This window comes from Rhinatrema bivittatum, chromosome 6 (assembly GCF_901001135.1).
Source record: "Rhinatrema bivittatum chromosome 6, aRhiBiv1.1, whole genome shotgun sequence".
Taxonomy (NCBI): domain Eukaryota; kingdom Metazoa; phylum Chordata; class Amphibia; order Gymnophiona; family Rhinatrematidae; genus Rhinatrema; species Rhinatrema bivittatum.
This window is the reverse complement of record NC_042620.1, coordinates 109,393,549-109,420,272: the sequence shown is the minus strand read 5'-3', so window position 1 is coordinate 109,420,272 and position 26,724 is coordinate 109,393,549. Positions and strand designations below refer to the sequence as shown.

The 26,724-nt window shown below is 43.9% G+C and overlaps 1 protein-coding gene across 1 annotated transcript in view; it reads right to left on the bottom strand.

Moving 5' to 3' along the window:
• Window positions 1-26,724, bottom strand: part of GAD1 (glutamate decarboxylase 1) — a 118,807-nt gene that overhangs the window by 74,877 nt on the left and 17,206 nt on the right. Inside the window, exon 5 of the mRNA XM_029605744.1 lies at window positions 21,027-21,117. Coding sequence (XP_029461604.1) covers window positions 21,027-21,117 — 91 coding nt within the window. The remainder of the gene's footprint in view (window positions 1-21,026; window positions 21,118-26,724) is intronic.

The window sequence follows — 26,724 nt, the reverse complement described above, 5'->3', positions numbered from 1 at the left end:
TCAGAAGGTCTTCCTGCAATTTATCACAATCTGCTTGTGATTTATCTACTCTGAACAATTTTGTATCGTCTGCAAATTTGATTACCTCACTTATCGTATTTCTTTCCAGATCATTTATAAATATATTGAAAAGTATGGGTTCCAATACAGATCCCTGAGGCACTCCACTGCCCACTCCCTTCCACTGAGAAAATTGTACATTTAATCCTACTCTCTATTTCCTGTCTTTTAGTCAGTTTCTAATCCATGAAAGGACTTCGCCATCTATCCCATGACTTTTTACTTTTCCTAGAAGCCTCTCATGAGGAACTTTGTCAAATGCCTTCTGAAAATCCAAATATTCTACATCTACTGGTTCACCTTTATCTACATGTTTATTAACTCCTTCAAAAAAGTGAAGCAAATTTGTGAGGCAAAGCTTGCCTTGGGTAAAGCCATGCTGACTTTGTTCCATTAAACCATGTCTTTCTATATGTTCTGTGATTTTGATATTTAGCACACTTTCCACTATTTTTCCTGGCGCTGAAATCAGGCTAACTGGTCTGTAGTTTCCTGGATTGCCCCTGGAACCCTTTTTAAATATTGGGGTTACATTAGCTACCCTCCAGTCTTCAGGTACAATGGATGATTTTAATGATAGGTTACAAATTTTTACTAATGGGACTGAAATTTCATTTTTTAGTTCCTTCAGAACTCTGGGGTGTATACCATCCAGTCCAGGTGATTTACTACTCTTCAGTTTGTCAATCAGGCCCACCATATCTTCTAGGTTCACCGTTATTTGGTTCAGTCCATCTGAATCATTACCCATGAAAACTTTCTCTGATACGGTTATCTACCCAACATCCTCTTCAGTAAATATTGAAGCAAAAAAATAATTTAATATTTCCGCGATAGCCTTATCTTCTCTAATTGCCTCTTTAACCCCTCGATCATCTAACGGTCCAACTGACTCCCTCACAGGCTTTCTGCTTTGGATACATTTAAAAACATTTTTACTGTGAGTTTTTGCCTCTACGGCCAGCTTCTTTTCAAATTCTCTCTTAGCCTGTCTTATCAATGTCTTACATTTAACTTGCCAACGTTTATGCATTATCCTATTTTCTTCTGCTGGATCCTTCTTCCAATTTTTGAATGAAGACCTTTTGGCTAAAATAGGTTCTTTCACCTCCCCTTTTAACCATGCCGGTGATCGTTTTGCCTTCTTTCCACCTTTCTTAATGTGTGGAATACATCTGGACTATGCTTCTAGGATGGTATTTTTTAACAATGACCACACCTCTTGCATACTTTTTACCTTTGTAGCTCCTCCTTTCAGTTTTTTTCTAACTATTTTTCTCATTTTATCAAAGTTTCCCTTTTGAAGGTTTAGCACGAGAGCCGTGGATTTTCTTACTGTCCCCCTTCCACTCATTAATTCAAATTTGATCATATTATGATCACTATTGCCAAGCAGCTCCACCACCGTTACCTCTCTCACCAAATCCTGTGCTCCACTGATTATTAGATCTAAAATTGCTCCCTTTCTTGTCGGTTCTGCCTCATCTGCCTTCCATACCAAGGATACTCAATTTATTTATAAGTCTTCTGTATGGAACTGTGTGAAAGGCCTTATTGAAATCCAAGTACACTACATCTAGCGCTCTTCCTTGATACAAATCCCTAGTCACCCAATCAAAGAAATTTATCAGATTTGTCTGACAAGATTTACCTCTGGCTAAACCTTGCTGCCTCAGATCTTGCAATTCATTGTATCCCAAAAATTGCACTATTTTCTATTTTAGCAGCAATTCTATTAGTTTTCTCACATCAGAGGTCAGACTAACTGGTCTGTAGTTCCCAGCCTCCTCCTTACTTCCACTTTTATGAGCAGGAACCACATCTGCCTTTTTCCAGTCTTAGACTCTCAAGAAGCATTGAAAAGGACAGCCAGCAGATCTGCCAGGACATCTTTAAGTTCCCTTAGTACCCTTGGATGTATCCCATCTGGCCCCATTGCCTTATCTACTTTAAGTTTAGTTAGCTACTCATGAACACACTGTTTGAAAATCGATTGAGGTTTACTTCACTTCAAATTTTATTTGTGTTTGTTAAATGTGGTCCTGCTCCAAGTCACAGTGAAGACCGAACAGAAATATTTGTTAAGCATTTTACTTTTACCTCATCGAAGCCTCTACATATTTTTCCCCTTCATCTTTGAGTCTCACAATGCCACTTTTGCTCTTCCTTCTATCACTAACATATCTAAAAAAAAGTATTTCCCCCCCTTTTTACTGTATTTGCTATTTTTTCTTCTAGTTGAATCTTTGCATTCCTGACTACTTTCCCAGCTTCTCTTAATTTTTCCAGATATTGTCATCTGTCTTCCTCTTTCTGCAATCTCTTCTAATTTACTTTTTCAACTACTTCTTTAGAAAACCATAATGGCCTCTTTTCCTCTTCCTTGTATTTACTTTCCTAACAAAAGTTGCCCTTATGATATCTCCTTTTAGTTTTGCTCACTATCCTTCTACTTTCTCTAGATTTTCCCATCCAGCTATTGGCTCCTTGAGGTACTCCCCCATTTTGAGAAAGTTAGTTTTCCTGAAGTCTATGACCCATCCTTGCTTTAGAATGAATCTTCATCCCTTGTGCCCTAATATTGAACCACACTATCTGGTAGTCACTGGTTCCTAGATGATCATCCACTACAACATCAGAAATACTGTCCCCGTTGGAAAGCACCAGGTCTAATATTGCTCTCTCCTATATGGGTTTTCTTACTAGTTGACAGAACAGTTCTCCTTGCAGGGAATCCAGGATCTCCCTACTTGTAAAGATACAGCAGCTGGGATGTCCCAATCAACATCTGGCAGATGTTGATTGGGACATCCCAGATCCTCTAGCAGTAGTACCTCCCCTTTCACAGCAATCCTGTGAATATCCTCCATTGAATCTCTATCTGCCTCCTCTGTCTGTGATGCAGGTCTGTATATTACACCAATATAAATAGATGCTTCATTCTGTCTTTCCAGATTAACCCACAGTGCACCCTCCTTACCTTAATGCTGTTGCTTTAATATTATTTTTTATATATAATGCTACGCCTCCTCTCTTCCTTCCTACCTGGACCTTCCTGAATAGATTGTAGCCTGGTATAACTATATCTGAGTCATGGTTTTCCATGTACCAGGTCTCCATGATAGCTACTATAACTAAAGCAGATTCTTCTATGACTAACTATAGATCCAGGACTTTATTCCCCATACTATGAGCAAGGGACGGTAACTTTCAAACCGGCACAAGGGCGCATCTGTGTCAGTGCACGCTTATGTACACAGCCATTTAATAACTTGCATGCACATTATAAAATAGCCTGGCTGTGTGCACATGTGCACCCAATTTTAAGTGGCACACAAATCTCAATTCTGCCGCATAAGTCAGAGTATTTTATAACAGGCGCGCACCCAAGCCATTTCATAAGAACATAAGAAATTGCCATGCTGGGACAGACCAAGGGTCCATCAAGCCCAGCATCCTGTTTCCAACAGAGGCCAAAAACCAGGCCACAAGAACCTGGCAATTACCCAAACATTAAGAAGAACCCATGCTACTGATGCAATTAATAGCAGTGGCTATTCCCTAAGTATAATTGATTAATAGCCATTAATGGACTTCTCCTCCAAGAACTTATCCAAACCTTTTTTGAACCCAGCTACACTAACTGCACTAACTACCTTCTCTGGCAACAAATTCCAGAGCTTTATTGTGCGTTGAGTGAAAAAGAATTTTCTCCGATTAGTCTTAAATGTGTTACTTGCTAACTTCATGGAATACCCCCTAGTCCTTCTATTATTCGAAAGTGTAAATAACCGAGTCACATCTACTCGTTCAAGACCTCTCATGATCTTAAAGACCTCTATCATATCCCCCCTCAGCCGTCTCATCTCCAAGCTGAACAGCCCTAACCTCTTCAGCCTTTCCTCATAGGGGAGCTGTTCCATCCCCTTTATCATTTTGGTTGCCCTTCTCTGTACCTTCTCCATCGCAACTATATCTTTTTTGAGATGCGGCGACCAGAATTGTACACAGTATTCAAGGTGCGGTCTCACCATGGAGTGATACAGAGGCATTATGACATTTTCCGTTCTATTAACCATTCCCTTCCTAATAATTCCTAACATTCTATTTGCTTTTTTGACTGCTGCAGCACACTGAGCCGACAATTTTAAAGTATTATCCACTATGATGCCTAGATCTTTTTCCTGGGTGGTAGCTCCTAATATGGAACCTAACATCGTGTAACCACAGCAAGGGTTATTTTTCCCTATGTGCAACACCTTGCACTTGTCCACATTAAATTTCATCTGCCATTTGGATGCCCAATCTTCCAGTCTTGCAAGGTCCTCCTGTAATGTATCACAGTCTGCCTGTGATTTAACTACTCTGAATAATTTTGTATCATCCGCAAATTTGATAACCTCACTCGTCGTATTCCTTTCCAGATCATTTATATATATATTGAAAAGCACCGGTCCCAATACAGATCCCTGAGGTACTCCACTGTTTACCCTTTTCCACTGAGAATATTGACCATTTAATCCTACTCTCTGTTTCCTGTCTTTTAACCAGTTTGTAATCCACGAAAGGACATCGCCTCCTATCCCATGACTTTTTAGTTTTCGTAGAAGCCTCTCATGAGGGACTTTGTCAAACGCCTTCTGAAAATCCAAATACACTACATCTACCGGTTCACCTTTATCCACATGTTCACTAGTTCATCCACCGGTTCGCCCGGTTATGAGCTGCATCCTCCAAACCCACCCTTGTTTGATAGCCTGCACTCTCCCCATTTATCCTAGACCCTTTAAATCTAGCAGAAATAGCTAATTTATTTTGAGGTAAATTTTAAAAGGGTTACGCGCATAAGTTATGTGCGTAACCCTTTTAAACCCCCCCCTGCGCGCGCGCAAGCCCCGGGACACACGTAAGTCCCGGGGCTTCGCTAGGGGGGCATGTCGGGGGCGTGTCGGGGCCGATGTGACATTCGGGGCGTTCCAGGGGGCGTGTTGGGGGGCGTGGTTCCGGCCCGGAGGCGTTTCGGGGGCGTGGCCATGCCCTGGCACACACCTAGGTTCACTGCCGTTTAACTTTTCTTCTACTTTGGAGGAGTTGTAACTTAAAAAATAAAGGGAGTAGATTTTATAAATCTATGCCCGTGCGTACTTTTGTTCGTGCACCAGGCGCAAACAAAAGTACGCGGGATTTTATAAGATATGAGTGTAGCCGCGTGTATCTTATAAAATCCGGGGTCAGCGCACGCAAGGGGGTGCACATTTGTGAACCTTGCGCGTGCCGAGCCCTGCGCGCGCTGCCCGTTCCCTCCGAGGCTGCTCCGATTTCAGAGGGAACGGGCAGCGCGTGCAGGGCTCGGCGCGCGCAAGGTTCACAAATGTGCACCCCCTTGCGTGCGCTGACCTCGGATTTTATAAGATACACGCGGCTACACTCATATCTTATAAAATCCCGCGTACTTTTGTTTGCGCCTGGTGCATGAACAAAAGTACGCGCGCGCGTAGATTTATAAAATCTACTCCCTTTATTTTTTAAGTTACAACTCCTCCAAAGTAGAAGTAAAGTTACACGTCAGTGAACCTAGGTGTGTGCAGGGCATGTATGTACATGCACATCTCTTGGCCACACCCTGAAATGCCCACACCCCACCCAGACCATGTCCAGATGATACCACTTTTTTAAATCAATGAGATGTGTGTGCAGCGAGAGATACATATGCATCTGTGCAGGTTTTAAAATTCGGTGGGTGCATGTGAGCCCAACTTGTGCTTACATCTCCTGTTTTTGGTGCATCCTGGACTTTTAAAATTCATCTTTTAGTGTTCATAGCTTTCCAAATACAGTTCTTTTTCCTCAAATGTCCCATTTCTATACGAGTATTTAATGTTTTATTTTCTTAAGTTTTTGTTTACCCATACCCAATGGGGTAGATTTTCAAATAGCGCGCATAGGCGTACTTTTGTTGGCGCTCCAGGCGCAAACAAAAGTACGCTGGATTTTAGTAGATACGCGCGGAGCCGCGCGTATCCGCTAAAATCCCCTACCTAACCCACCCACCCGGCCCTGTCTACCCCCCCCTTACCTTTGTCGGGGGATTTACGCCTCCCAGAGGGAGGCGTAAATCCCCGCGCGCCAGCGGGCCTCTTGCGCGCCGGGACGCGACCTGGGGGCGGGTACGGAGGGCGCGGCCACGCCCCCGGACCGCCCCGGGCCTTAGCCACGCCCCCGTACCCGCCCCCAAAACGCTGCCGACATGCCCCCTAAACGCCGCGATGACCGGGCCCGCCCCTGACACGCCCCCCTCGGAGAACCCCGGGACTTACGCGAGTCCCGGGGCTCTGTGCGCGCCGGTGAGCCTATGTAAAATAGGCTCACCAGCGCGCAGGGCCCTGCTCGCCTAAATCCGCCCAGTTTTGGGCGGATTTAGGCGAGCAGGGCTCTGAAAATCCGCCCCTATGATTCTAGTTTAAAGCCCTGCTCAGTAGGTTTGCCATTCCGTGTTGAAAGATGCTGTGTCCCTTCTTCGACAAGTGGATCCAATTTCTGCTCAGCAATCATTGAAATATTATCCCATGACCCAGGAAACCAAAACCCTCACTTTGACACCATCTACACAGCCATTCATTATTTCTCCAGAATATAAGCTTCCCTGCCTGGGACTTTTATCCTTCACTGGGAGGATTGAGGAGAATACCATCTGTTCACCTATCAGTTTTATCCTCTCTTCCCAGAGCTATAAAGTCACTTTTGATATGGTCTGTATGGTACCTAGCAGTATCATTTGTGTCAACATGGATGAGCAGCATTGTATAGTGGTCAGTAGGCTTGAAAATTTTCAGCAATTTCTCTGTAATGACTTGGATTTGGGAACCCAGCAGACAGCAGAATCCCAGGACAACATGTCTGGTTGGCAGATGGATGCCTCCACACCCCTCAGAAGCAAGTTGCCAACAACCACTACCCTCCATCTCCTAGGTGCAGTGGTTGCTGTACCTTCAGCTTTGAGGTTTGCATGTCTTGATTCCTCATCATTATGGGATGATATCTCCTCCTCCACTTCCAGGGCTGCATTCCAGTTTTTCAGTTCAAGAGAAATTGGATTCTGGTGTAGAATCTAGTAGCCATAGTAATCTAGGTCCAGCTGTCATCACATGGACCAGTTTCACCTTCCACTCTGCTTGAGTTCTCCATTTTAGAAACCTTAATAAGCATTTCAGTGAAGTAGTTCTCATTCTTCTGCATGCATCTCAGTCTCACAACCTCCTCTTTGAGTTCTGCCACCTCTTTCCTCATGGAGTTGATTTGCAGACATTTTTTACATTGAATTGGTTCCTGACTGTGGATCAGGACATCTGTCTGGACAGCAGTAGAACTGGTGATAGCAGCTACAGCTCTGATGATACAATATTTCCTGCAAACCTTCAGTTGCTGGCAGCTTCTGGTAGCTGTTGAAAGAAATGAGAAAGACCTGCCAAAGTCCCTATCTTTTCCTCAACAGTTGTGGAAATAAAATTAGCTAGCCTGTGGAATCTAACTTACATCTCTACATTCAGAGTCCTTGCTTGCAGTTCTGTTCAAATGCTCATTTGATACCAGGAAATATTAAGTATTTTATCTTATTCTTTCAGACTGCAAATATATTTATAAATCTATGAGGTATGTGTTTAGGTTATCTCCTTTGTAGACTTCTGTTACTAAATGTATAAAAGTACACCAAAACAACTAGGAAATATTATTAGCACAAGATTTAATACAATGCTACCAATCATTTCTCAAGAAATGACTTAACTTGTTCTTTATACAGAAAACACAAAATGAGTGAATTCATTTGCAGTCACTCCTCTTTCTAGTACCAAGCAGTACTTTTCTCTTATATCCTGAAAATGATTTACTTGAAGTATCTACTATGATATTACTAATTAAGCTCCTCCTAACATAGTAGCATAGTCATGATGGCAGAAAAGGACCAGATGGCCCATCCAGTCTGTTCAGCAAGCTTCTTATGGAGGTATTTGATGCTCCGTATAGGATGCCCCCATGTTTCTCTCAAGCATAGTAACTACCACTCCATGCAGTTATCCCCAAGCCTTATGATTAAAGTAGCAATATTTGCAATCAAAACCAGGCAACTGTCAAAGCCATAAATTACTGCTAGCAACATTTTTACTAGGTGAGGAGCCTTCTTGATAATTCAGACAATGCTTCTTGACGTTCTTTGCTTTGGGTCTTGGCCGTAGAAGCTGTCCTGTGCTTTTCCCCTTATGTCTGCATGTCAGTACCCCAGACTATAAAAGACAGGGCCCATGTTGGTTGTTGTCTGTATCAAGTTCCCCTTCATCCCCCACCCCCCACCCCCACTGTCAAAGTGGAGAGCGATGTTGAGTTGCGTCAAAAGCATGAAGGCTATTGATTAAGAGTAGTAATCCCTATACCTTCTGTTAAGGGTAGAAACTGATGCTCTGTGCAGATTACACCCATGCACCCTCTTCTTCATTTCCATCCTCTAGCCTTTAGGGATCCACAGTGATTATCCCATGCCCCTTTAAATTCATTAACTGTTTCCTTCTTCATCACATCCTCCAGAAGGGCATTCCAGGCATCCACCACCTTCTCTGTGAAGAAATGTTTCCTGATGTTGGTTCTGAGTCCTCCCTACTAGAATTTCATTTCATGACCCTTAGTTCTACTGTTTCATTTCCAATGGAAAAGGTTCAGAGTTTGTGCATCATTAAAACCTTTCAGGTATCTAAAGGTCTGCATCATATCTCCCCTGCACCTCCTCTCTTCCAGGTTATACATATTTAGATTCTTCAGCCTCTCCTCATAAGTCTTCTGATATAGACACCACACCATTTTGGTCGCCCTTCTCTAGACCGCCTCCATCCTGTCTTTATCCTTTCTGAGTTACGATCTCCATAACTGAGCACAGTATTCCAAGTGAGGTCTCACTAAGGGCCTGTACAAGACATTATCACCTTCTTTTTCTTGCTGGTTATTCCTCTCTCTATGCAGCCCAACATTCCACTGGCTTTAGCTATTGCCTTGTCACATTGCTTTTCCATCTTCAGATCGCCAGATACTATTACCCCAAGGTCTCTTTCTTAGTCCGTGCATATCAGTATTTCACTCCTGATAATATACAGCTCTTCTGAATTACCACACCGCAGATGCATGACTCTACATTTCTTGGCATTGAATCCTAGCTGCCAAATCTTCAACCACTCGTCAAGATTTCTTAAATCACTTTTCATTCTCTCTACTTCTTCAGGCGTGTCTGCTCTGTTGCAGATCTTAGTATCATCCGCAAACAAACTTCTATCCCATCCGCAATATCACTCACAAAGATGTTGAACAGAACCAGTCTCAAATCTGATCCCTGTGGCACTCCGCTTAACATTGTTTTCTCTTCAGGTGGTTGACTGATAGGAGACATGCTGTCTCCTATCAATCAACCAGTTTGTAATCCATGCCACCACTTTGGCGCTCACTCCTAAGCTTCTCCTGAACTTTACTTAAGTGTTTTATACCACAATAATTAAATGTATGTAAATTACTTTCTTGTGATACTCTGCCAACCAATGTCAGGTTATTCTATAAAATTAGAATCGAAGGTAGGGGTGGATGGCGGTTGGGGTGTCTGAGAGGGAGTCTCTTCCCTTCTACTCTTTCTTTTTAAAGGTTAGTAGAAAAATGGCTATGAAACAAAAAAAGCAATGCAAAAAATACCTTTTTTCAAAAAATAAAAGAACAAAAAGCTATTAATAAAAAATATTCCCCTTCAAAGTAAGATCTCTGCAGTTGAATCAGCTAGAAAATGTACTTGTTGTAGTTCACCACCGTCAATAAGGGTAGATTGTTTCTTAGCTGTGGTGACCTATATGCAGAGCTCAGATCTGATCCAATTAACACAGAGCTCTTTTCAACTCTCAGGCTTCAAAGAAAAAGTTGAAATACTAAATCCAAAGGCAGAAAAAAAAGACACTAGAGCAAGGTAATTCCTTCCCTTCTACTATTTCTTTCTAAAGCTTAGAAGAAAAAAATGCCTATGAAACAGAAAAGCAACGGAAAAAATCCATTTAAAAAAAAATAAAAGAATAAGAAACTATTAAAAAAAATATCACTCTTCAAAGTAAGGATTCCGCAGTTGAATTCAGCCAGAAAATGTACCTGTTGTAGTTCACCTCCTCCAATAGTTAGAATTATTTGATTGAATGTGACTTGTCTCTATTTTAACAAACTCAACGATTTCACATTGCAAAATATTAACTGAAGTTATTTCTAAGGCATCTAAACAGGTCAATGTTGAAATCTCGACCAACTCTGGCATGTGGAATACAGCCTGGTAATGTTGTTTAAATCCAAAACCTCCCTTGAGTGAACACCTTAAAACTATGCTGAGAGGGACCCTACCAAGTTCTGCTCTTCACACCGACAGCTGTGAAAGTAAAGAGAAAGAAAGCCTTGATCCATTCTTCACATATTAAGTTTGAAACTCTATGCTAGGCAAAGAAGTAAATGTATTTGGACCAGGAAGTGAAGTAGATGACAGCAGACAAGGCCAAGAAGTAGAAGAAAACTTGTGGTGAGGAGTGGGCCCCCCAGATTTGTGTTTGGGCATAATAATCCCCCTCTTAGCCTATTGCCTTTAATAGTGGTTTACAGCCCCATTCTTCTTGATGTTGATTAGTACTGAAAGCCTATCCATTTCCTACAAACACATTAATGTAACTACACACTGAGCCACTTTTTTGAACCTTACTGATTGCTAGTTACACATGCAGTGTGAACAAAATACCATTTGCCATTCCTGCCCCTTTCTCCCTAGGAGAGAACACTTTGAATTTAGAACTACAAATGATTCTCAATGTTAATATTTCCTATTGCAATTTCCTGTGTCAAGTGTTGAAATATGTGTACGATGACCAAGAAGATTAAGACACCTCTCTTATTAAGACTATCACTTTATATTCTGTGGCCTAAGGCTTGGAACTATTCTAACTGTTTTATGTCATTTGAATCAAAGTCATTATGTTCATTTTTCAAATATTTCTACAAGCTGCAGCTTATCCAATAAAAATAGAATTGGGACTTCCTAGGTTTTGATGTATAAACTGGTTTGGAGGTTTAAGAAACAAACTGATATGCATGATTGTTATTATTGCAGTTACATTAACTTTTGTATGGTCTTATATCTTGGTTATTAAGGCTGGCTATTAAGGTTTGATAAATACCTTCTATAAATCCGCCACTAGCTTTTACAATAGTATTAACCCTATTTACTATTGCTAATGAACTTTCTGATCTCCACTCAAATAAGAGACTGTCAGCCTGTTTTTATATTTTACCCCCACCAAGGAAATAGAATTCCAGATGTTACAGATCAACCTCAACTAACTTAAGAATAGCCCAGAGCCTCCACCCCTATGATGGGTAAGCGTTCTAGCTTAACCCATTGCTCCATGGGTTGGGCATCCATAGAACCAACCTAAACAGGGGTATTGGAGCTTAGAACACAATATTGTCATACTAAACATGGCCATCGTGGGAATGTAAGGGTATTTTGAGGGGGTTCTCTGTGGATTAGACTAGTTGGTGGTGGTGAAGAAATAGAAAAATAATTACAGCACAGTGAAATTGCATTAATCAGACTTATAGAAATAGCCAAGGCTGTTGAAATGTTAAAGTATGCTAAAGGTTAACCAGTATGTTAGAGATCAGCATTGAACTTTGCTTCTGCCTTATGGGTTCAACTTACTAGAAATCATATGACTTACAAGAATGCAGCCTTATTAGCATATGTGCGATAAAATAAGAATTTTAACCAATTGGAAACTGTTACGCAAACAAAGAAACTAACCTATTGGTAAGTTAGTTTAGAGGCAGTGACATATTTAACTGATTGTAATGGCTCAGAAACCCTGAGCTGGGATTTACTCTGCTAAGTTGCACTGTTCCTTATTATAAGATATTTTATAATAAATATTAAAGATTTTTCTCTTATTAGCTCTTGGTTTTCAGAGTTTACTAGCTCTCCCTACATCTGCTCATTAGCAAATATAAATATGCATGTTTAGATTTACATGCATACTTTCAAAAATCAAAAGTATGTGTGTAAATAGTGTTCCTGCACCAACTCAGACCCCCAGAACACCTCTTTCTTGTATGCATGTAAAAGTACATGCGGAATCGCTTCAGCGCATATCTTTATATGCACAACACCCCCTCTCCCCCGGGGCAATTTTCAAAAGTTCATTTAAGCACATAAACTGTGTTTTATGTGTTTTAATGAAACACATCTTCTTATGCAATTGTCTGTTTGTGCATGTCTCTTCACCTCTAAAACTTGACCTTATCTCTTTAACTGGATAAAATTGCTAAGTAGTTTCAGGTTAGCAGAGAGAGACTAAGACTGTGTTGCTGATTTAACTTCCATCTTATTGTATTCAGGGATGATTAGTCCTGCTTTTCTGGGGGAGGGTAGCTCAGGACTACAAATTCCAGAATGAAAGGAAACAGAAGTTGAGAATCAGCTCTGGCTCAGCCTAGCTCATCAGTACCTGATGACCTGGAGCAGTCTGGTTACCCTACATCTGGTCTCTGATTTATTCAGTCCTTCCTTTCCAATCTCACTTCAGACACTGAGTGCTACGGAAAGGAAATTTACTTCAAAGATGCTGACTTGGCTTCTGATGCTATCAAAAGACCAAAAGCTGGAGAGGGATTTCTTCCCAAGATTCATTTCACTGAATTTTTCATCCATACATTCATTCCTTGTGGGGCTATTTCTATGGAAATTATTGATTTTAACAATTGAATGCACCAGGAAGTAAATTGGTCAAATTAGAAGAGTCTTACAGTCCTTATCTGCTGTCATGTTCTCTATTTCTATGTAGCTAAATGCTGCAGAGAATCTGACCAGCACGACGCCTGTGACGGACAGACCTTTACAGCAAAAATCTCATTGTGTTACTAGTTTTGCACTATTTTATTGTACTTTTTAATGAATATGTCACATAAAGTATTGTGGTTGCCGTATTAGTCCACTTAAATACATGGAAATAATGGTCAACAAGTAGGCTGAAGGTGATATCTTTTTATTGGATGAACTTAATTCATCTGTGACTAGCTTTTGAGATCTCGCTCCCTTCATCAGCTCTTGAAAGCTAGTCACAAATGTATTGAGTTAGTTCAATAAAAAGGTATTAACTAAAACTTGTTTGATGCTGTTATTTCTACCTAATGAATATGTGAATACCAATGAAGTTTTACTGTTTGATATGTTCTTGATCCGATAGGGTTTTCATCTACTACTACTACTACTATTAACATTTTGATAGTGCTATTCAATGTACTATGATGTATTGATGCAGAAATCCCTTGGGGAATCAGGCTCTATGCAATACAATAATGAAATGCATGAAGTACATTTTCTGTAAAATGTCTAGATTCCTTCTATCAATGTAGCATTTACATGATTCCTGGTATGAATGTGGAAGGAGTACTGTTAATGCTGCCATATTCATAATAGTTATAAATCACTGTACTAAGCAATTAGAAGGATCTGATAACAAGTATAACATATTTCAAACCCCAGCATGAAACTCTGCAGACACATACAGGGCTCGTGCAAGATATTTGATGCTCTAGGACAGTGGTTCTCAACCTTTTTTCGGCTGGGACACATCTGACAGATGGTTCTCACATACGTGACACACTGAACATATGACCGTCACAGGGCAAAATATAAATATACATTCTGCATCCTCAGGAACCCCCTCGACCCCCAAAAATGGGTGCAAAGCAGAACTAGGGCATTACCTGTACAACTCATGCATCAGGAAGTAAATTGATAGAGGTCTTTAAGATCATGAGAGGTCTTGAATGAGTAGATGTGACTCGGTTGTTTACACTTTCGAATAATAGAAGGACTAGGGGGCATTCCATGAAGTTAGCAAGTAGCACATTTAAGACTATCGGAGAAAATTCTTTTTCACTCAATGCACAATAAAGCTCTGGAATTTGTTGCCAGAGGATGTGGTTAGTGCAGTTAGTGTAGCTGGGTTCAAAAAAGGTTTGGATAAGTTCTTGGAGGAGAAGTCCATTAACGGCTATTAATCAAGTTTACTTAGGGAATAGCCACTGCTATTAATTGCATCAGTAGCATGGGATCTTCTTAATGTTTGGGTAATTGCCAGGTTCTTGTGGCCTGGTTTGGCCTCTGTTGGAAACAGGATGCTGGGCTTGATGGACCCTTGGTCTGACCCAGCATGGCAATTTCTTATGTTCTTAACTCACCATACAAAAAAAGATATTCTGGTTCTCTTTACTGGCAGGCACAATACCCCTCCTTATGTAAAGACAGTAATTTACCACTACAAATATTTAACCAGGCCCTAAACACTAATACACCTCCTATTAGGAAAACAGAGCAAGCCAAGCTGCTATAGATAGATACCCACTTAGAAATAATTGTAAAACTATACTAATAAATGTTACAAACAGCTGATGAACAGAATAACATCCAACAATTAAAAACTCGTAAAAATTATTAAAAATTGTCCAAATATCAATAAAATATTTCAAAACAGCAGACACGTCGCATAACACCCAATAATTAAAATGGCAGCCAATCAAGAAAAATAAACTTAAAAAGCCACCTTTACTTTCCTCTCCATCAACTCTCCTACTCCTTTCCCTTGCAAGCCAATAGCACTCACCAGAAGCAGCAGTGGCTGCTGAAGCTCTGTCCTCACAGTCCTCTTCCTTAGAGCCTACAACCAGTCATTCACACACAGTCTCTGTCTCCCACAGACCAGTAACCTCTCTAACTAGTATATCTTCCTCACACATACACCAGTCACCTCCCTGACCAGTCTCTGTCTCTCTCACACACACACACCAGTCACCTCCCTGACCAGTCTCTGTCTCTCTCTCTCTCACACACCAGTCACCTCCCGGACCAGTTTCTGTCTCTCTCTCACTCTCTCTCTCTCACACACACACACACACACACACCAGTCACCTCCCTGACCAGTCTCTGTCTCTCTCTCTCACACACACACACACACACACACCAGTCACCTCCCTGACCAGTCTGTCTCTCTCTTACAGAAACACATCACCTCTGACCAGTCTCTCTCTCAATCACACACATGCTCTGTCACTTACATACAAGCTCTCAATCACACACAAATGCTCTTGCTCCCGTTCTACCACAACCCACAAAGCTGCACTCACGCACCCAGGCACCCAATCTACCACACACACAAAGCTGCCACTCAGGCACCCAGGCACCCATTCTACCACACACACACACACACACACAAAGCTGCCACTCATGCATCCATTGTACCACACACACACACACATACACAAGCTCTCACTCATGCACCCAGGTACCCATTCTACCACACACATACAAAGCTGCCACTCCCGCACCCAGGCACCCATTCTACCATGTACACACACACACAAAGCTGCCACTCACGTATCCAGGTACCCATTCTACCACACACACACACACACACACACAAGCTCACATGGAGCCTCTTCTCATTGTTTGGCCCAATAAGCCTGGCCTCTGCTTATCAGCTGCCACTGGCCTGACCTCCGGCAGCGTGCAACATCTCTCCAGCCACCACCACCCTGGCCTCCGGCGGTACACAGGGTCTCTACGCTCTTCGGTCCTGCTGGCCTGGCCTCCGGCAGCGGTGCACAGGTCTCTCCACTCTTCAGCCGCCGGAGGCAGCGTGCAGCATCTCTCCATTCTTCGGCCCCGCCGGCCTGGCCTCCGGCGGCGGCACACAGGTCTCTCCACTCTTCAGCCGGCAGTGGCGTGCAGCATCTCTCCATTCTTCGGTGCTGCAGGTCTGGCCTCCGGCAGTGGTGCGCAGCATCGCTCCATTCTTCGGTGCCACAGTCTGGCCTCCGGCAGTGGTGCGCAGCATCGCTCCATTCTTCGGCCCCACCCCGGAGAGAAGGGAAGCACAAGTGGGGCAGTGGGACACCGGGAGCTGCAACACACCTGCCGGTGCTTGGCGACACAATGGTATGTCGTGACACACTGGTTGAAAAACGCTGCTCTAGGATAACCTTTGATCATGCAATTTACCTACAAGTGGCAGCTCCAGCACAGCACTCCCCCCCTACTGATGGAAGTGGCTCCATCACAAAGCTCCTTTCTTTGGTGGTATTGGCTCTGGCACAGCTCCCTTCTAGGTCGGCGTACTGGCAGAATTTTGCCACCCCCAAAATTTTGGTGCTTTAGGTGACTGCTTAGTTTGCCTACTGGAAGCACCGGCTCTGGACACATCTTTCATGCTATGTATTGAAATGCTGATTACATATGAGAGAGAGTAAAGTGCCTCAAAGAAGCATGCGTAATTTTGACAAATGCTCCAGAACTGCTAGGCTAGAGCCATTTCTGAGCTAGCTGCAGTGACTGTTTCTAGACAGGGCCTGTTTACCCTTAGTAACTCAGGCCCTAAATGTTGCAAAAGAAAGTCGGTAGTGAGTTGCTAAAAGTGAGAAGGGCTTCACAGTTCTTCAGTTATACTTATCTTTGAACTGTGCCATTTAAAAGCAAAAATGTCCTGAAGCATGATAATCATAATCATAGTTTCATAATTGTACGTGTACGTGTTCTTTTTCAATTTTACACTAAATTGTTATCTTGATGGAATTCAAGAGAACATACAATAAGCACAGAGGATTCCTGGTTGTAAAGAAGAGAAGGGAAAGCTGGAAATCAATGGTAGTCTAAGACATAACACCAGGAGTGAAGCTAGGCAGACTAGATGGGCCTTATCTCCTGTCACATTCTGTGTTTTGATAAGGACTGTGTTCCAATGTAAAAATGCACAAGGGATGCACAGCCTCTCTGTGACAGAGGTTTTCCGTCTGTGCTTTTCTTTTCTAGAGCTATATAGCAATGAAAGAATTCTGACTATATTACAAAATGCCACAGAGTGTTGCATTTCCGGCCAAGGCAGGCCAGCGACCGGCTCTACTCACCCCTGACACCCGGGTTCCAGACCTGGCCCTTCCTCTTTGGCAGCGGTAGGCAGTCACATACGAGCTCGCACTCCTGCTGCACTCCCAGGCTCCTCCAGCAGCTCCGCGGCCTCCTCCGGTCCCAGTCGGGTCTCCTCACGTGCATCGAGGGGAGACATCGCCATCACTTAGTTCCAGTCTGTCCGCCTTAGGCACACACACACACCTTCACTGACTTTAAAGGGGCCGCAGCAGGAAACTTTCCTGCCGTCCTGGATGATGACGTCTCCAGGCCTTACTATTTAAGGCAGGCCCCGCCATTTGGTCTTTGCCTTGGCAACAGGTCTCCACGCTTCCTGTTGTGTGCTTAGTTGCTGCTCGTTCCTATTCCTGTTCCTGTACCCGACCTAGTTCTAGTCTTCGTGTTCCTGTTCCAGTCCTTGCGTTCCAGCTCCAGCTTCCTGATTTCTGACTACCGACTGGATGGATTCCTTGGCTTTGACCCTCGCTTGTTCCTGACCACACTCTGAATGGATTCCTTGGCTTGACCCTTGCTTGAACCTGACCTTATCTCCAGCCTCCTGTCCTGACTTCAGCTTGAACCTGACCTTGTCTCCAGCCGTCTGCCCTGACTCCAGCTTGAACCTGACCTTGCCTCCAGTTGACTACTTGGACTTGGCCTTTCTTAGGCTCTTGCCTACTTGCAAGCTCGGACTTAACGTGTTCCTGATTGCTAGCCTGCTCTTGTCTGTCCAGGCTTCTGGAATCAGGCCTTGTCTTCAGCCGAGCTCCATTGGACCCTGCATCTCCGCTGGTTCCTGGCACCTTGCCTTGGACACTCTATTCGGGATCTACCACGAGGAGGCCCGCCTAAGACCAGCCAGCCCCGGTACCCAAGGGCTCAACCTGAGTGGAACGAGGGCTGGTATTGGCAAAGCTCCAGTCGGCCTCCGCTTCCCGTTCAGCTCCGCCTCTCGTCAGTGGGGACCCATGGGGGTTTCCCCACGGGTAGTGCCAGCTCCACCTTGGGCCAAGGGTCCACCTCCGCAACACAGAGTAGAGATCACGGTTCTAGAATAAACTGGATTGCGTTGATATTTCCTAATATAACTGTTAAACATGAAAATGTACATGAGATTCTTGTTTTATGGCATTTCTTTTAACAAGTAGCTGCTTTTGTTAATGCTCTACTGCAAAAAGAAACCCCTCAAAAAACTTAGAGAAAATAGAAAACAGATTATAAAATGCTGCAGAATATTTGAAAAGTGCAAATCTGGCCTGGCTACACTGTAGTTGCTTTTCCTCTTCACTTCTGAGGTACCAAACAGAGCAACAACACCAAGTGAATGACGTTCTCTGAAACAGAAACCTCTCTCATACCCACAGTGATGAGGTGTTTCCTCCTAGCCAGATTCAGCAAACCCATGCACCAACTTCTAGCAAGAGACCTGTTATGGGCCCTGGCTGAGAACTGGCACCATCGCTTGGGCTAGATGGAAAGGCACCGGGGAAGGGGCTTAAAAACAGAGAAAAATATCAGGCAGGTGTGAATGAAGGGCTATGGCAATTCAGCTCAGTTAGGACTAATTCCAAATGAACTGAAAGCGAGAAGAAGGAGGAGGAAATTGCCTCCAGCCCTGCCCCTCCCCCCCCAATAAAATAAACCTGTCTCTTATGCTTGATAAATATTTTGACACCTGGCATTCTTTTTATTTTTTGGAGCGTACACAAATCAATACATCATTTAAAATTGCCTGCAGGATTTTCTGAATAACTGTATTTGCTGTGAAAATATAAAATAACTCTTTGCACCTAATTGTAAATTTCATTACATTTCACTGACAGATGACTAATGGAGTTTTATAGATTCTGGAATGCATTTCCCATTCACTTTTTCTCTCTGTCTAACAGTGTAACTTTCTTTGTGCTAAAAAGTAGTGCAGTTGCCATGTCAGTCCGCTTGGATGTGTAGAAATAAAGGCAAACAAACAAGCTATAGGTGATACCTTTTACTCTACAACTCTTTACAGCTTTGCGAACACTGACACAGTAATGCAACCTGTAATGCAGCTGTATATTTAGGCTCATTCTGCATTCACTTGGTGAAGGGAACAGAGCTCTAAATGTATTAAGTTCAATAAAAAGGTATCACCTATAACTTTTTTGCTGACCTTTATTTGTGTTAAAAGAGAAGATGTCCCCAGGACGTCGTGGTCAATAGCAATTTTAACCCGGCATCATTGCCCCGAGTGCTTCCAACGTGCTCCCTCCCCGACAGCCAGGTTGCCAAATCATGAAAATAATTTTTTTTTTTTTTAAGTCTTACAAATTTTTACTGATGACCTAACTTTTTCACTCACACACATTTTACCATTGCTAATCTGCGTACAGCAGGACTTGCTATGCCAAGATTCACCCTTTTACGCACCAAAACGCAGTCCTGACTCCCGAGTGGTGCAGCCACATAAAGCCAGAGCCTAAGGTACTAGAAACCCATTGCTCATCACTCATTACATTTTTGATGATATTACATTATTTTTTACCAATGTCGTTTTTTTTTTATTTGGTTTATTTTTATTATTGACTGTGAGTAAACTTAGATAGTTAGCAACCCTGCCAGCATCCTGAGACCTAGTGGGAATTTTCCCTTTCCAGGAATTCTGGGAGCTTTGGGCAAATTGATAGTGAGGTAGGGGGCTTGACAGATTCACAGCCTTGAAAGAAATAGGAGCTAGGTTACATGCCCTTTTATTACCCACCCAGGGATATTCTGGGGTTCTTTAGCTGGAATAAGTTGGGGGGGGGGAATTTTTAGTCCAGGTTAGGGGTATGTCGCAACAGGACGACAGGATACCTAAGCCTGTTAGATATTAGTAAAGACTAATGGCTGTAGCCAGGAAGCTGGCCAGGTTGCTTCATCTCAAAGGAATGGCCCACTCGAGACCAATGTCATGGAAGATGTCTCTGGCAGTGGGGGGTGACACCTGTCACTAGCTAGCTTGCCTGCTGAGGATATGTCAGGAGTGTATTCCTTGGAGACCACCAGGCCAACAGACTAAGAGGAGATGTGGGTCACTACTGGTGAGACCAACAGGCAAGTGGACATGGCTGAGGTGCAATTCTCAGATATCCGCCCACTGGATCAGTGTGGATAGCAGGGGAAGGCGGCAATGGCTGCACCAATTGGTGCATCAGGTGTTGGCTTGACCATGTGGAATCGATAGGCCTCCGGACTTGCGAGATCAGCTTGGGTACAGATTGTAAATTATTAGGTGGTTAACTACCGTGAACTGTAAGAAAGATGCTGCAGCCCTGTACTTTTAACACTATCTGTATTTCTAAGAAACATTTTCTGCCTGTTTTAATTAATGCTGATCTGCTTTTCTTAGGGGAGCAGGAGAGGGGCATATGGCTGCCAAGGTTAACGTTAAAAGCAAAGCAGCAGATGTGCTGAAGGGGGTTCTCCATTTTGTGTCTACTGGAAATGTTCAGTGCATGTGGCCCTTTATGTACTTCAGTATTAATGCAGTGCGTTTCCATTTGTTACAGAATCTCTCTGATGCCTCTTCTGTAAGATGAGAGGAAACCTGAATGATATCAGCTGGGATGCCCGCTTTATGGGCAAACGTTAGCAGTGTGGGCTTCAGTAACAGTGTGCGTGGAAAGGCTGGGACAGACACATTGGCATCTCATTTCACTGAGCACTAAAAAACCGTGTTCATGCAGCCTGCAGTTATGTGCTAATGAAAGACCCCCAGCAGTTGAGCGTGCCTCCGCAACAGTTCAACGCCGAGTCTCCCGCATTTCCCACAGTGCTCTGGCAGATCAAACGGAAGGAATCCGTTCAGCAGGCCGGGGACTCCCGCCATGGAGGTAACACCCTTTCTACAGAAATCAGAACCTTCTTTTCTCTTTGTGTGAAACTGATGCAAACATCACAGTCTGTAGCAGAAATAGGGAAAAGGTACTGGCCTGCTTACATGTTCGTGTTAGCAGTAGATGTCAACCATTCACCGGCCAGGCCAATAATGTCCAGTCCACTAGCAAGCTGGTTGAAAAAGCGAGGATGACCTGGAAAGATGATCGACAACAGCATGAAATGCACCACCGGCTGCTGTCTGTGAACATTTCCTTTTATTTCGGTAGTATCAACGAAAGGTTAAAGAAAGCAAAACGTGCAGTAAGTAAAGTGTGAGTTAGCCAGGCTTCATTTTGTGCTAATTAAATTGCTTCTTAGCTATCCTGTTGCCTAAGTTACTTACCATGAACGTTAACAGGGCCGGTGCTAGCATTTTGGCTGTTCTGAACGAACAATTACTGTGCTGCCCCTCCCCCCCCAACCCGTTCTATTATTTTAGCACTTAAATTGTATTTTTTTCCCCCTCAATCACCAACACACGGTAGAAACTGGCAGTCACACTCCATCCTGGGTTCCCCTTCCCTACCCAAAAAAAGACCTCCGGTGATCCTAACTTTCAAAACTGACACCCTCCCGCTCCGAACCTATGTTACCTCATCCATTGGTTTAAAACACCTAAATGCGGCTATTGCGATCCCCGGGTGGTCCTGTCCTACCTGTAGGGACCTTCATTTTCAATTTTTTTTTTTTTTAATTTTCCCAGGAATCAGGGTTTATTATGACCAGAACATAAACAGAGAAAATCAGTGGAAAAAACATGACAGATTATTTTTCTGGGTAAATATCAGAGTTTATTTTGGTGGACAGAAGCCAGGACCATAAAACAATATTAAGCAGATTATCCCACTCAGCAGCATCCCTATCTTTTTCCCCCATCTCCTTTCTAGCATGTTCCTTTCTCTCCCCCACATCCACAAGGAGAATCTCCCTCTTTCCCCCACTGCAGCAGCATTCACTTCTTTTTTTGTGGGGACAGGGAGCCTGCTGGGAAGTGCTTCTGGTGGGCATGGCCCACTTCTAATGCTGCATTGGTGGTGCCAAGCAGCAAATACTTTGGATGCTTGATGGGAGGGGGAGGCAGGACTGGAAGCAGCACATCAGCGGCACTAGAAGGCGAGTGCTTTCGCTAGTGGGGGGGGTGAGACTTGAAACACTGCAGGCGTTTGGCCTGCACTGGCTTCCAGCAGTTTCCGGAGGCCTTGAGATACTACATCTGCAGCTCTAGCGCTGATCTTTAAGCAGCCTAAAATTAGGGCGAACGTCGGTTTAAACCAGTTGTTACTTTTGGAAAGATCCAGGAACTTATAGGTGAAAATCGATTTAAACTGAAAACGAAGGAACCTACCTATCTATTGGAATATAAAAATGATGCCAGCTGGCCCTGTAGCCAGCACTATTTTGTTGTACACAAGCACATGCTCTGCTATGGTGCCAATCGGAAAATCCTGTGAAAGTAGACACTAAGGGGTCAATTTTAAAAGTAGCGCATGGCCTTCCATGTGCGCACAGTTTCCGACGTGTGCATGGGGAGGAATTTTCGGTAAATATGCATGGCAACGCAATTGGGCCTCTCCCATTCCCTACGCCCCTACCTAACCTTCCTCCCTCTTCCCCTCTCCTCCCCGCCCTCTAAACCTAACCTAACTAACCCCAAATTATTTATTTCAATACTTACTGCTCCTCTGGAGCAGAAGTAATCCGCGTGCGCTGGCCAGCTGCCGGCGCGCGCTTCCCCGGGTCAGCGTTGAATGGCACTGTTCCTGCCCTGCCCGTCTCTGCCCGTACCCCACCCCCCAGCCAGCCCCTTTGGAGAGGCCTAGCACTTGTGCACGTACCAGGGTTTACGCACGTAAACCCCGGTATTTGCGTGCACGGGCCTTTGACAATTTACTTGTAAGGACCCATATAGTATGAAGGCTATTGTAAGATGTGTTGGGTGTCGGTTTGGCCCTCAGAAAGCCTTGAGTAAACTGAAATACAATGATATAGTAAACCTCCCATAACAAAATATTACTAACTGCCAGCACTCAAACAGTAACAAACCTACCTATGAAGAGGCAACACTGCAAATACTCTACTAGGCCCTAAAATATCAATCCTTTTATTAGGAAAATAGAACAGACCAGGCTGCTATAGATCCCTGCACAGAAACTGCATGCCAGCAGAATACTTCACTCATGCAGAACACAGACACAGCCTCACCAAATATAGAATAAAAAGACCATAAATTATAAATAGAAACGTGCAGACAAAAACTGAACTGGAAACCACAACAAGCCAGACTCTGTATGCAGTGTAACAATGAAAAACCAGAAATACCAGCATTACTCATAAAACATCACACAATAAAGTCAAGAAATTTAAAACATCATAATAGTAAAACAATACTATAATAGTAAACCATGGATGCCATCAATGCTGTCATACATTATGGGTGCTGATGACAACAAGTACTGTGGTGCCATTTAGCACCATGGGCACCGTTGACACTGAGCACCTGGGCACTACTGAGCACTGAAGCCTTCAAGTGCCATGAGCGTGGGCATTACTGTGAGCACTGCCAATGCCATAGGACATCATTGAAATAGTGAAGCATTGCAGGCTTGGTTCAGACTGACAGGAATTGTCTATGCCTCCAAGTGCCATGGGCCCCCCTGGACACTACCAATGCCATCGGCATTGTAGAGTGGCTGGCTGCCATGCACATCAGTGTTGCATCATCACCACAGGTTATATCAGCACTATTGATGTTGTGGTAGGTGCCTGGGGGCATTGTACACACCATTAAACATTGGGGCTCCCCAGGCCAAATTCACCAGTGCAGAAGCTAATGATCACCATTGAGGCCATTGACAGTTGGCTCTATGGGCACCATCCAGTGCCATTATGTGTTGGGCACCATGGATGCTGTGCAGCACCGATGGGATTGGCAGTACTGCACACTTCATAGTGGTTGGCTCCTTCGCAGTGAACTACTACAGGTACTAGCAGCTTTGGTGCCAGTCATGCCATGGCATGGAGCATGCCATGACATGAATGTGGGCTGCTGTGCCAAAGGGCAACCAGGGCTGATGCTGTGACATCAGTTGCATATGTGCCATTGATGTTAGGGTAGTGCACTGCTGCATGGGTGTTTGGCACTGCAGTTGTAGTGCTGAGGTTAAGCGCAAAGGCACTACCATTACCTGTGCCCTCTGGTGTGTGTTCATCATCATGTGATGGAAAACATCATGGGTTTGTGCACGCCTGTCTCCAGTGCACTGGGATGTTTTTGGATTTTCAGGGAAGAATGCACTCCTGGGCCACTCTTTTGGAGTGGATTCTGGTGTTATATTATTGGGATACCTCCCCATGAGGAGGGGATAGACCTTTATAGGTCCCTCCCATATAGGCTTACGCTCTGGATCCCATTCATTGCAGCTTCATTGCTCCAGCTCTTCTTTGCAGGTTCCTAGGGGGAGCTAGGGGGATGAGCAGAGGGGATCATCTGGACTGCTTTCACAGTTGTCCCTGCGCCTGGTTGCTATGGTGTCCATAGTGTCCAATTTTGTTGTTTCCAGTGACTTGCTGTGTCACCAATAGAGCTTCATAGGTCGGCAACAATGTTGCACTCTAGAACGGGAAGTAAGGAGTTCTGGGATCAGGATGGCCTAGTTAAAGTTGCGATCTTCATCCACTTCATGATGGGCAGTATGGCTAGTGGTTTTGAAAGGCAACCAAAGTAAGTTCCCTTTCGGTGCCTTTTTTTCTACTCAGAGAAGGGGGTTTTCACTCTTCCTTCTCTGGGTGAGTTTTGCCTCTGAGTGATGGCTTTACTTCTCAGCTGCTCTCTTTATCCTGTTTGATCCGAGAGACCATCAAGGAGGAGCACTCACACCACTACTTTGCTCTACTGCACAGCAGAGATGCCTCGTGGCATGGGAGGAGCTGTCCCGGGCTCAGATTCTCTGCAGTATTGCATTGGATTCCCTCTCAAGGTAATCCATTCCCCAGCAGCAGATAAGGATTTCTTCTGCATTGAGGAATGTCTCTTGTGATACCTGCTGGATGTATCATGCAAATTTTCACTTTGTGACCACACCTGACAATCAGGGTCATGTTTAGGTGATACTCTACCTTTGAGGGGACAATTCCATCCCCTCTGCATCCCAAATGGCTTGTATATCTTCAGGTAACTCATCCTATCCATAGCTAGATGTATCAGGGGGTGGGGGATCTCACAAAAGAGGTCCTGCACCTATATTGCAGTTGCTTAGTAGTTGTCATCTCCTCTTTCAGGCGCAATCCTGACAGTGGGGGTTTTTGTTAGCTGACAAGTGGTCCTTGTCCATTCAGAGTTGTTTAAATTCCACCTTGTATGCACAAGGTTATTCAGTTGAAGAAAAAGTTATCTTTGGCAAGTGGGTGAGCAACCTGATCTGGTACCCTCAGGGTTCCCAGGTCAGTAATGATGTCCTGGTTTTCCACAGGGGCTGGCTCTTGCAGCATTCCTGTTTTCTTCTCTCAGTGGAGAGGATTCTGGGCTTCTCCTCGGTATGTTCTCATCCTTGACTGGAATCTAGGCTTCGTACTGAGTGTTATTTGACTTTCTTAGTTTACATGCCATTTGTCTACTGAGAGGAGATTGGACCTATGGATTCAATCAGGTTCAGTTGCAACTCCTTGACTGGATCAATAAGGGGTTAATATAATTGGGGTGACACCCAACATTGATTTCTACAGCCTAGAGGCTGTTTCGTTGTCCCTGCAACCCTGGGGTCTGCCTCATTATATTCTTTGCTTCTTCTGAGCTCTAGTCAGAATGTCAAGAGAGAAGCCATGTAGTGAAAAGGAGTAGTCTTAATGTATGGCTTCAAAGAAAGGTACATGATCCTTTCCCTGCTTTTGGCCAGATTCCTTTAGCTTTTCGTGCATCGATTGGTAGGCCAACGAGCTTCCCATTCACCTGGGCTTATCCTGCTGGATGGGAAGATATGCCTGTCTTAGGACTGCTTTGATTGGGTAAGCTTCAGTCAAAGCTCACTGCTGTGCTTGGGGTCTAGGCATAATGTTCCCACTGGAGGGGTGGCCCTTTCATGCCTTGGCACACTTGTTTCTCCATCTGACCTGGGAGTTCAGGTCTTTTCTTTAATCATTCAACAGGTAGGGTCTGCTCTTTTGGAGCCTTGTGTTTTTTTTTTACTCAGAGATGGGGTTGTTTTTACTCTCCCTTCTCTGGGTGGGCTTCGCCTCTGAGTGACATGTCAGAGCTTCTGCACAGCATTATTTTTTGTGCTGTGCAATGGGCATCTCACCCTGAGTTTACATCACATCCCTGCCTTGGTCAGGAACTATTGCCATGTAAAGGGGTTTCTGTCATTCTGTCCTACAGGTCTCCTTGTCTCTCCTAGAGTCTGTAATGGGTTCAGCTGCTTCAAAAAAATAAGAAAAAAATGGGGGGTGGGGGGGGGGGTTCTTCTGCCAATCACTCAAGTGATGCCTTAGCACTATCAGTTATTCCCTTGTTTTTTCTTGCTTTTGGGCAGCCTATAGCTTGAATTCACCCATATGTGTGGACTGCCTGTCCTCAGAGAAAACGAGGTTCCTTACTTATAACAGCTGTTTTCTGATGGACAACAGGATGCCAGTCCTCGGGATTTCCTCCTACCTCCCCTGGGAGTTGGTTTCTCCATGTATTAGCTATAATCATGGACTGAGGGGCTCTGCCTGGCAGGCAGGGAGGTGACGATAGCTGCACATGCTCAGTAGGGCTTGCTGAA